At 66.3% G+C, this 11,808-nt stretch overlaps 1 protein-coding gene across 1 annotated transcript in view; it reads right to left on the reverse strand.

Annotated features, from left to right (window-relative positions):
- The window catches only part of MYO15A (myosin XVA), a 56,538-nt gene extending 45,269 nt beyond the window's left edge, over positions 1-11,269 (reverse strand). The window contains exons 1-3 of the mRNA XM_060289934.1: positions 11,241-11,269; positions 4,348-5,481; positions 1,749-4,203 (exon numbers count right to left, since the gene is read on the reverse strand). Coding sequence (XP_060145917.1) covers positions 1,749-4,203; positions 4,348-5,432 — 3,540 coding nt within the window. The 5' untranslated portion in view covers positions 5,433-5,481; positions 11,241-11,269. The remainder of the gene's footprint in view (positions 1-1,748; positions 4,204-4,347; positions 5,482-11,240) is intronic.
- Between the last annotated feature and the right edge of the window lie 539 nt (positions 11,270-11,808).

Here is an 11,808-nt window from a genome sequence, read left to right on the forward strand (position 1 = left end):
CACGCACAGGGGCACTGCTCCCTCTGCCTGGCCAGAAGGCCTCCCACCTCACGTTCTCCCAGGCTGAACCCCAGGTCTGCCTATGTGACAACTAGGAGAACATCTGCATCTGGTGCCCGGGGCCTCCAGAAGGACCAGGACTTTCGCGTTTGGCGCCGCATCCCGTGCAGGGCAAACGCAGACCCACACGCACAGACCCACAGGCAACGGCGCCTGCAGCCCAGGTGCTCCCACGCCCACCCGTGGTCTCGCACGGGGCTTGTGGACGTGCACACTGGCCTGCGGTGCCTGGCTGGAGGCACACACAAGTGCGGGCACGTGCTCTCAATGTCCCTTGGACAGGTTCTCATGTGACAGGTGTCCCCACACCTGGTGGTCTCGAGACGAAAGTCCCGATGCCCCTTGTGGGCTGCAGGTCCACTACTGTGCCCTGGTAGTGTGTACACTTGACCCCGCAGATACCACGTCTGCCCGGGCCGTGGCGCACGCACTCACATGCTCTCCTCGTTGAGCTGTGGAGCGCCCGAGCACACGTCCCAGGCCCGCACGTGACCCGTGTGACTGCGAGCACACTTGTGAGCCCGCCTGTCCTGCCTCTCGGGTCCAGCCTACACCCCTCCCTGAGCGGAGAGGAAAGGGGACACCGGGAGGCAGCCCGCGTGCTAAGTAGGGCACAGCGGGTATCACCCCAGAGGCCCTGGCCTCCCGCCCACCCGCCTGCCCATGTGCGCCAGTGGCCGCAAACCCTGAATAATTCAGCCACTCACGTATTCCAGGGTGAGGAGGGCCCATGCATCCTTGCCCCTCACCCCCGGGCGCTTGGTGCCCCGCTCCTGCAGCGCTGCGGCCCACACAGCCCGGGGCACCCGCCGTTGGGGCCAGGGCCCCCCCAGCAGCCAGGGCGCCCCGGTCGCCATTGATGGGCCCGTTGGCTGCCTGCTCCACGGGGCACCGTCTGCAGAGGCTGAGAAACGCCCGCCACCCCTGCGTGCCACGCCCACCCCAGGCGTCCCGGGGGAGGCTCCGGTGACCACCCCCCTCCGCTGAGGGCCACCCGGCACCGGGCTCGTGTTCCGCCGCGAGCGTGGCAGCCAGGCACGGGCTTGGCACCCCTCAGAAGGGCTGCCTGCCCCACACCCTGCGGGGGCCCAGACAGGCTCCCGGCTCAGCCGTGATCCGCTGTGTGACCTTCTGGGTCTTGGCTTCCCCACTGTGCAGTAAAGAAGCTGGAAGGTTGGTTCCTGAGCCCTCACCTTTGGACAGTCCAGAACCCTGCAGCCCGGAGGACTGCCCTTAGGCAGGAGCCCCAAAGAGACAGAAGACCCAGTTTGGACCCAGGAAGGGTCAGCAGCAGGCAGAAGGAACGGCATGAACGTGAATGCGGGGGTGGGACAGGGTGGGTAGGCAGGGTCTGCAGTTTCGTACTGAGCCAAGATCCCTGCAGGGGGCTCTGAGTGGACGTCCCATCCAGATCGGACGAGGACAGGACTGCTTGGAGCCCAGACTGGGACAAGATCCCTTTCTCCAAGTGCCTGGGGGCAGTTTCTGGCATCTCTGTCCTCTGCCTGCCTGTGCCGGGCATCCCCTTGTTCAATCCCCCAGAAGCTCTGGGAGGCTGTTCTCCCCAAGCTACAGATGGGAAGACTGAGGCCCAAGCAGGCAGCAGTTCGCCAAGGTCCCGAGACTGTCTCCTGCCCCGTTTCCCAGGATGGAACCATAAGCCCTCCCTCTAACCTGTGCCCCCATACCTTGTTCCACCAGTCTTTGGGGCCGACCTTTTCCCCGGGGCCCCCATTGGGCAGGCAGGCAGCTCCAGGGCCCAGGCGGCAGGACGAGGGGCGAGCGTGTACTCGTGTGCAGGGTTGATGGGCCTCCGCCGGCAGGCACAGGCGGGACCAGAGCAGACTCCAGGTTCTCAGCCTGGGCCGGGGCTCTGGCTCCTGGATGGGAGGCTGCAGGGTAGCAGGACAAGCTCGCTGGAAAGAGCTCAGCTTCTGCACACGAGGCATGACCACAGCAAAACGCCCAGGGCTTGCCTGGAGCCATTCACCCGCCTTGGGCAGGGGTCCTGGGGCCCCAGAGGGCGCCAAGGGGGCTGGGGCCCTGGGCAGTGTCCCCCAGCGGCGCCATGGTGGCCATGTGGCCCTCATCTGGTCAGAGGCGGCCAGCGGGTAGGAGAAGCTGGGCCTCAGTGCTTTCCGCTCTGAGGGGGAATCCTTGGGGGGTGTCAGGGTCGGGGGTTCAGGCTCTGCTGGTGGCTGGGGGTCCACTGGACAGGCCTCTTCTTCAGGCTTCTTGAGGCTCGGGCTGGCCGATTTGGTCAGCTGTCCAGGCCCTGGGTCGTGATGTGTACCCAGGAGGATACCGGTTGAGTCAGAGGCTGAATCTTCAGGCTGGGCAGCAGGGGATAGCCCTGGGCCCACGTGCTGGAGGAAGGGGTTTGGGGGTACAGCGGCTTGCCTGGAGAAGCCACGGAGGCTGCCTGGGCCTCCCGGCCAGGGCGAGGGTGGCCGCTGGGTGTCAGGCATGTCCACGTCCCAGCTGGGGGCCAGCGGGGGCACTGTCCAGAGCGTCTCCGACTCCTCGGGCTCGCGCTGGCTCTCGCGGTGCTCAGGGGCAGGGGCAGCGGCAGCGGCAGCGGCAGCCGCCCGCCAAGACCGAAGGCCGGGCGGCAGGCGGTAGGACTGGCGCGGCCGGGGCTTCACGGCCCTGATGGGAGGTTCGCTGAGGCTGCGCCACGTGCGCGGGAGGCGCGAGGGCAGGTTGAGCGAGCGGTTCCGTGGGCTGGGGCCCAGCAGAGGGGGCGGCGAGGGCGACCGCTGGGAGCCCAGCACCGGCGACCGGGGTGCGCGCGGGCGCCCTGAGGCTCGGCGCGGAGACAGGGGCTCCCGCAGCGAGCGGGGACGGCGGGGCGGCGGCGAGAAGGGCGGCCGGAAGGGGCCGCGGCGGACGGAGGGCTGGGGGGACAAGGGCCCCAGGGGCGAGCGGGGCCCCAGGGGTGAGCGGTAACCCAGGCGGGGCGGGCTCCTCAGCGAGGGCCGGGGCGAGGGCCCGGGGAAGCCGAAGGCCGCGTCCCGCCGGCGGGAGCCCCTGAAGGAGAGCCGGGGTCCGGGGAAGGCCAGAGGGTCAGGGGGCCCCTCGGGGCTCACGGGCGGGGGCTCGGCCAAGGCCCACCAGCTGGCCTGGGATGCGAGGGGCAAGTGAGCCGGGGCGGCCCAGGGCGGCGGGTGCCGGCGGAGCGAGCCGTAGGGTGAAACCGGCGGGGGAAGGCCCGGGGTCAGGCCGGCGGGGGCGAGGGCCGGGGCGGGCGGCAGGCTGGGGGCGGGGCTGGGGGCGCGCGGCGGGGACGGCGGACGGTGGGAGTTGTTGTTGTTGCGTGCGCGCGCCTGCGCCCTCCGCAGCACGATGGGCGTGTTGGGCCGCTCGGGGTCCATGCCGGCCAGCTTGTAGCCGAAGCGCTTGTAGGCCGCCTCCCTGACCGCCGGGCCTCGCGCCCGGGCCTTCTGGCTGCTCTTCAGCCGCGGGATGGGCTCCTTTTCCGACAAGGTCTTTTTGAGGAACCGCGCCAGCGAGGTGGCCGGGCGCGGCGCTGGGCGTCTGAAGTCAGAGCTGAAGCCCAGGCCCCGGGGGGCGCCGAAGGCCGAGAGGGCGCGCTGGATGCGGCGCTGCCGCGGCGTGAGGAAGCCCCAGAAGGGGTGGCCGTAGGGCACCGGGGGCAGCGGCGGCATCTCATCCTCTTCTTCGTCTTCGTCCGCGTCTCCCAAGGGCAGAGGGATGTCCAGGGAGGGCGGCAGGGGCACGTCCAACTTCTCCTTCCCAAACAGCTTCACTTGGGGCCGCGGGAAGAGGCGGAACCGGCGGATGAGGGACAACTTGGACCTGGCGGGCTTGTCCATGCCCTGCTGCTCGAAGAAGGCGGAGCTGGGCAGGCGGAAGGACGTGCCCTGCTGCTCGCTGCCCGCCTCCTCGGGCTCCTCCAGCTCCGCGATGTCATCCATGGGGTGGGCATACGGGTTGTGAGGTGACAGGATGGGCGGCGGCACCCACGGGTACGCGAAGGCCGACTGCTCCGGCGGAAGATAGGGCCCCTCGGGCGGGTAGATGGCCTGGTCCCCGCCACCATAGATGCCTTCGGCGTAGGGGACTCCATGGGAGGCACCGTAGGGGACGCTGTAGGGCGGCGCGTAGGGATCCAGGTAGGGTGGCATGTAGGCTTCCAGGTAGGGCGGCGCGTAGGCGCCCAGGTAGGGCGGCGCGTAGGCGGCCAGGTAGGGCGCCCCGTAGGCATCCGGGTAGGGAGCCCCGTAGGTATCTGGGTAGGGCCCGGCATACGGGAGGTCGTAGGCGAGGTCGTAGGGCGGGTAGGGCGGGTAGGGCGGGTAAAGCGCGTCGGAAGGGGCGTAGGGGTCCTGGTAGTAGCCGTGCAGTTGCGCCTCGCCCGCGTATGCGTCGTAGTAGCCATAGGGAGACGCGAACCCCGACGGGGCCGCGTAGGGGGGCTCGTAGTCGTCGTAGCCATAGCGGTAGCCGTAGTTGGAGTAGAAAGAGCCCCCGTAGTAGTCTGGGCCGTAGTAGTCGTAGGGGTCCTCGGGCGGGTACCCGTGCGGGTTGTCATAGGGCGGCCAGGCTGGGCCGTGGAGGCTGTAGGCGCCCCGGTAGGGCTCCTCCTCATACTGGTACAGCGACTGCCGGTCGTAGTAGTCATCACCCTCGCGGTGGTAGTCATAGTACTCGCCCAGGTCCTGGAAGCCCTCCAGCCCGTACAGCGACCTGCGGGAGCCTGAGTGCCGGAACGGGGCCTCGTCCTCGAAGGGCAGGAAGCCCACGGGCTCACCCGACTCGTAGATGCTGTGGGCGCGCGGGAACCTGCGCAGGCGACCCCCGGGCTGCAGGATCTCGGCGCCCGACGGGAAGGGCAGCTTGCGCGAGCCCACGCGGGAGCCGGAGCGGTCCATCCAGGCGTCCAGTGTGGCCTGCGCACTGCCCGACTCCTCGGCCTTCTTGATGAGGAATTTCTTGGTGAGCCAGTTGATGGCCGTGGACGCCTTGCTGAGCGATTGGGCACGCGGGCGCAGGCGGCCGTAGCCGCGCCGGCCAGGGAAGCGGATCACCATGAAGGACGGCTTCTTGCCCTTCATGGCGCGCTTCTTCTTGCCCATGCGCATCTGCGTCATGAGCTTCGACGTGGACTTGAGCACCGTGCGCGCCTTCTTCTTGCGTTTGGTCTTCTGGGGTCCGGTGTGGAGGCCCCAGAAGAATGCCGACGCGCTCCGGAACTGCCCCTTCTTGGAGATCTTGGGCGTGCGGTCTCGGAAGCCCATGAACAGCCGCGAAGTCCCCTTCAGGCTCCGCTTGGGCTTTTCCGGCTCCGGCGCCTTCTTCCCCTTCTTCCCTTTCTTGGCTTTCTTCTCATCCTCTTCTTCCTTCGCCATGGTGGCCACCTGCTCCCTGCCAGGCCGGCCGGTGTCACAAGCTCAGGGCCTTGGGGACACAGGGACCTGCTGAGTCTCCTGCCTGCGGCTGGACACGCAGCCTGCTCAGGCTCAGAGCAGCTGGGACTGGCCCGGTGGCCGGGGGAGGGACAGCCAAGCTCCTTCTGGCTGGGACCAGGCTTTCAGGAGGGCAGATCCATAATTCATCTCCTCAGGCCCCGCCTAGAATTTCACCCTTGAGCCTGTTGGAAAGCACCTGGGTGTTGTTTATGGGAAGCAGGGGAGGCCTGGCAGGCCCATGCTGGGGAGACTGCGTTGGCCTTAGAACCTCCGTGAGGACAGCCGTGCCTCAAGCCCAGTCAAGCCCTCCCTGAGCCTCTGCCGGCTCCCCTACCGAGTGAGTGCTTGGGTCCCTGGGCCCCAGAGAGGGGCAGCCACCTGCCCTAAAGCACCCAGCGCATCTGTTCCGGGCCACAAGCGGAGCTGCATCTCCTGAGCCAGGGTGGGACGTTCAGAGACCACCAAGTCACCTTGTGGGGGGGGGAACCTGGGCCCCTCCAGGTCCTGGGCAAGGGAGGAGGGGTGGTGGGCATGGCAGGTGCCCAGGGCTGCGGTCAGTGTAACCAGAGCTGGCCGGCCCTTGGGAGCGTGAATAATTTATTGGGGAGAACCAGGCTGCTGGCTGAGAAGGCAGGGCAAGAAGGGGGCTTCTCGGTTCCAGCAGGGCCTGGTAAGGCCAACAGTCAGGCGGCTTCTGGGGGTGGGGACACGTGGGAACTGGGCCCCCGCAGGATGGGGTCTCGAGGGGGCATCCAGTCCCCCATCACCCCCTCTGATGCTGCCTGCTCTCCTGCCTTGTTCTGGGCTGTGGGGCAGGGGGTTCACGCTTTCTGAGCCCAGAAATGCCGACACCGCGCCCCCCACTGCTCCTCCTGGAGCTGGTTTCCAAATTGAGGCCTGGCCACTGTTATCTCAAGAGAGTCTCACAATGGGCTGTGGGGTGGGAACTGTCATCTCCATTCTCCAGATGAGGAAACAGCCTCGGAGAGGAGAAGTGACTTGTTCAAGGTCAACCAGCTTGGGACCCTGGAACCAGGCTCCAACCCAGGCCTGCGTGGTCCGGAGCCACATTTCTTGCTAGTGCTAGGCCTTCCTCGCCTCTGGGCTCCTGGGCATTGGGCCATCGTGTGGGAGGGGAACAGCTCTGGACACTGGCCAGAGGCAGGGGCTTAGCCAGGCTGACCCCAGAGTCTGGGCCTTCCAGGAGCTCTGGGGCAGAGGGCCCTACTTGAGCCACTGAGCAAGCCAGAGGCCCTGATGTGCTGGTGGAGGTCGCCCAGGCCGTGTCCCTGCTTGGGCCCCACCTGGACTCTTGGTCAGCCTGGCCCCTGTCCCTCAGGACAGCATGCACTGACTTGTCCGTTCATTTGTTCAGAAGCATCTGCTGGAAGCCTGCCATGAACCAGGCGCTGTCTAAGCACTGGGGACACAGCTAAGGAAACAGAAACCTGCCCTCGTGGCGCTGACATTCTGGGGGGCGGGGACTGGCAACAAACAAGGAGAGTGAGCGAAAGATACAACCGGTGGGATGGCGTGAGCGCTGGCATTGGAATAGCGCAAGGACGCGGCATCGAGACTCGGGTATACAGCCCCGAACAGGGCCTGGGTGAGGTGCCCTGGAAGTGACACGGGGGCCGAGAGTTGCAGGAGGGGAGGGAGGGAGGCCTGGGGGAGGCACAGCGGTCCGGACGTGATGGAGGAACAGCAAGGCCAGGGTGACCGAGTGCAGTGAGGGGCGAAGACGGGGGGTGGGGCAGAGGTCAGGGGTGAGGACTTGGCCACGGCTGTGGCAGAGAGGGATGGAATTGGACCTCCTTGGTCTTCACAGGATCCCTCTCGCTGCCACAGGAAGGACGGATGGCAGGGGCTGAGGGCACAAGCGGTGGCTGTTGTGGGAGCTACCGTGGTGGTCCGGGCGAGCGACGCTGGGGCCTGGGCCAGGCTGGGGCAGTGCGGTGGACAGAGTGCTGGGATGCTGGTATATTTTGCAGGTGGAGCCTGCAGGCAGCTCACGAGCACCTGCACGGTTTCCTTACTGAAGCAGGCGGGAGAGTGGAGGCGGCCAGTGGAGGTGAGGGAGGCCGTGGGTGGAGCCCTGCACGTGGTGATCTCGGACGTCCGCCGTCCAGGGAGTTGGCGGGACTCGCATGGCTGTCAGGGAGTCAGCGGCGTCTGGGTGGTGCTGGGGCCACAGTTCGGCAGGATGGCACCGGGGGTGGGTGCACGTGGAGGACGGGCCCTAGGAGTGAGCCTGGGGCTGCACTGTTTGGGGCCAAGCCGGCCCCAGAGACCAGAAGGGTGGTGTGGGCAGGCCCTGCTGCCGGCTGTCACCCAGGCCACCTCCCCAGAGCAGAGAGGAGCCGCGGCCTGGAATAACGATGTCGGTAATGACAATGATAAGAGCAGCTTATTCTCCGCAGGCCCTGTGCCTGGCTCTCTGTTTATCTCATGAAGGCGCCCGTTGGCCCCAGGAGCGGAGGGTGCCCTAGTGCCCACACGTACAGCTGAGGAGCCCAGGGCAGAGGCTGCATCCAGAACAGGGATGGGACCGACCCAGAGTACCGAGCCGCCCCTCCCAGCCCCCAGGCTCCTTCTCCGAGCAACGTGGGCGCTCCTATGGCTGGGCTGGCCGCTCTGGGCTTCCGTCTCTTCATCCGGACAGTGGGCTTCGGAGCCCAAAGACGCCTGCCTGAGGTTCGCTGCAGCCCGGTGAGTCGCTGGCCAGCGCCCAGTGCTGGGCTCCCAGCTGTTCTCCTGGGCAAACCACAGGCCACCGAGGACCCCCAGTGTGGGCAGGCAGAGGTGTGCCTCCGGGTGGTGTCCCTGGGCCCCCCTCCCGTCCTCACTTTCCTCAAATGTCACGTGGAGCCGGGGGGTGGGGTTGCACCCTGCAGTCTCTAAGGGGAGCCCCCTTCTCTGGCTGGTTCAGGGTCCCGCCTCCCTCTTGGGGTCCCTGGCCTCTGCTGCAGGCACAGAGCAGGTGTCAGGGAACAAGTCTCTCACTCATTCATGTGTCACCTGCCACATGCCAGGCACCGTGCTGGGCTCCAGGGGGCCACAGAGTCGAGCAGAACCAGGCATGGCTTCCGCCCCCACTCAGCTCCCAGTGTCAGGGGGACATGGATGTTAAGTGAAAAGCCACACCAACAAGGGGGGAGCTACAGCCGTGGGAAGAGCCGTGAAGGCCAGGCCACGACGCAGGTGGGCGGACGCTGCATGGGGAGGCCAGGGGGTTCCCTGAGTTTCTGACCCTGAGCCAAGATCTGAGGGATGAGGGAGCTAATCAGATGGAAGAGGGAACAATGTTGGGGCAGAGGGAAGAGTATGTGCAAAGGCCAGGTGGTGAGAGAGGTGGAGTGACGTGGGGCATGTGGAGTGGCAAGTGGCCAGAATGGGAGCTGGGGTGGGACTGTGGTCTCCATCCCTATGGCAGCAGCGAACATGGCAGGGCTTTGAGCTGTCAGGGATGCTGCGAGCAGGTCTGGAAATAAAAGTAACCAGCACCGCCAAGCTTTCCGACGAGCCGGGCTCAGGGCCAAATGCTCTCCCCCAGGATCTCACTAGATCCTCACAGTGTGTAGGGTGGAAGCTGCCGTTCCTGCTGTGTAGATGAAGGGTCTATAAAACAGGTCTCAGGGAGGTTAGGTCGCTGAGCGAAGGGCCCACAGCGAGGACCCGACCGCCTGCTCCAGAGCGTCCTGCGCTCACCTGCGGCCTCACGCTGCTCCTTGCGTGGCCGTCCTGGACCAAAGCTTTTGGGCCACTGTGTGGAGGATGGGGCGTGGGGGACAGTGGCTGTGCCGGGGTCAGCTGTGCCGGGGTCAGCTGTGGCGGGGGACACGCTCAAGTCAAGCGGGCAGCCCCAGAGAGGGTTGTGTGGGGCCTTTGGGGCTGGCCCGGTGCCTGAGGCCAGGTGGGAGGTGTGGGAAGATGACAAGTTTGGTCTGAGACGCAGAGGGTTTTGGGGTGACCGTGGGCCGTCCAGGTGGAGAGTTGGGGAGGCAGTTTAGCCCTGCAGGTCGGGGGTGACAGGGTCAAGGCTGTCTAGGAGAGGGACAGAGCGAGAAGGGGGGACCCCAACTCTGGCCTTAAGGACTGTGTGCCAAGGAGGCGGGGAGGGGCTGCCGAGGAGGGGCCCAGGGGAACGAGGTTAGAAACCTCGCAGCTCTGCAGCGGGTGGCATGTGGCCTCGGCAGGAGCTGTTCTGGCAGCACGCTGGGGAAGCTGAGGGCAGAGGGTGGACGTGGGGAAGCCAGGCCGTGACTGGTGGGGGGGAGGGGGTGGCCACAGGGAATGATGCATCCGGGAGGAGTGAGTTTTCAGTGGGGAAGGCCCAGCAAGAAGGCGGCCGTCTGCACACCAAGGAGTGAGGCCTCGGGGCACCTCGATCTCTGACTTCCAGCCTTCAGAACTGTGAGAACATCTTGTCCATTGTTTAAGCCACCAGCCTGCGTACTTTGTTATGGTGGCCCCGGCTAGGCCCAGGAGGATGAGTCACACAGACCCACTGGCAAATCCTCAGGACAGACCCAGGAGAGAGCATGCGAGAGGAGTGAAGGCCCTGAGGTGGCCTCTCCGTTGTGGAGGGAGGGGTGGCTGCAGATGAGTGCGGGGCGTTGGGAGTTTTCCAGCCGGGGTTCGAGGGGGCAGGGCCGTTTCAGAGGCTGTCAGTGGCACAGGGAGGCGCCCACCCTGGGTGGTGTAAGCATCCCCCCGGGGCCGGGCCACATGGGATCTTGAGGAGGACAGATGAGCTTAGGGATTTTTGCCAAAGGAGGTTTCTGAAATGAGGAAGCGGGGAGTCTAAGCTGGAGAGGAAGGGACACAGGGACGAACACGGGGACGTGGATGGACATCCGTGTCCTGAGCCCTTTGGCACCCAAGTCTCGTAAAACTGCAGGCCGGGCCCCCTGGGAGTGCAGCCCTGCAGCCAGGGCAGAGGGACGTGTGGGTACTGCTGACCTTCATAAAGACAGGCCGTTTGAGCAGAAGGGACCTGGGGTCACCCTGGCCAGAGCCTCCCTGCACAGAAGGCCCAGGAGGATGAGTGATGGCAATAGGGGGCGCCTGGGACAGGGGCTGACCCTTGGGGTGCACCTTGGTGGTGTGGGGCAGGGACTTTTGGGAGGTGTTGGGGGGCTGCCCGAGGGATGCCTTCCCCAGCACGAGGCGCTGCGAGAGACCAGTTCATGCCGACCTACCGTCGCGCAGGCTGGACAGCCTAACCGTGCTGACCACAGATCCAAGAGGCCAAGGACCCATCACAGACGCACAGACTACCCTGGAAACAAGCCCACCCACGGGAGAGACGTGGGGGCCCAGTGACCGGAGCCTCAGACCCTGCCCCGCCAAGCCCGCACCGGCCAAGGAGGCCCAGACCTCTAGCCTCATCTCCATCCTTTCCCAGCCTGCTTGGGGGACACAACAGGCCTGGATCTGACGCCCTGTGAACCTGAGGCAGGAAGCGGCAATGACCATCGCCCAGGCAGAAACCCTCCCTTGGGACCTTGCGGCTAGGCCTTGTGGCAGGAGGTGGGGCCAAGGTAAGCAGCCCACGGTCGCCGAGAGGAGGACGGCGCTGGGCATCGATCATGTCATCTTACAGATGAAGAAGCCGAGGCTGAGACAGACCTCACGGTGAGGGAGCAAGGCCACAGGTCAGCCACCACCCCTCCCCCTTCCCCCTTCCCCCTTCCGCCTGGGGGTGCTAGTCGGAGACCCCAGGGGTCCAGGGCCGGGTCACCTTACCTGGGTCCAGTGGCCTGCTCCCTGCCCGCATGCCGCCCGACGGGGGTCCTTCGGCCGGGCCCCAGGAGTGCGGCTGCCAGTGGAGAAGCTGCGTCTGTATCGTGGGCGGCAAGCCCAGCCCCCCACGCTGCCCGCCTGGGGCCCCCATGCATATTTAACAACGTCTATTATTCCTGTTTTGTCACCGGAAAGGAGCCTGAGCTGCTGACAGAGAAGCCAAGAACAGCCGGGAGAGCTGGGCAGTGGGCCTGCTCCACAGCCCAGCCCCCGGGGCTCTGCCCCACCTGCTGGCCCAGTGCCTCCGAAAACCTGTTGCCACCTGCCCCAAAGGCTGCAGGGCCGGGAGGATGTCTTCTCATTGGCTCAGCAGCCTCAGCTGGGGCTCCAATCCCAGCTCTGCGCTCACAAGCCGTGTAGCCGAGGGCAAGTCGCTGCCCCTGGAGCCCAGGCTGCTCGCAGGCCCGCAAGGCGCCTCGCATCACTCCTCACAGAGGCCCCCCTGAACCCCAGGCTTGGGCCTGCTTCCCCAAGGCCCAGGATCCGCACACTCACTGCTGCCCCGACCCAA

This window comes from Globicephala melas, chromosome 20, assembly GCF_963455315.2.
Source record: "Globicephala melas chromosome 20, mGloMel1.2, whole genome shotgun sequence".
NCBI classification, from domain to species: domain Eukaryota; kingdom Metazoa; phylum Chordata; class Mammalia; order Artiodactyla; family Delphinidae; genus Globicephala; species Globicephala melas.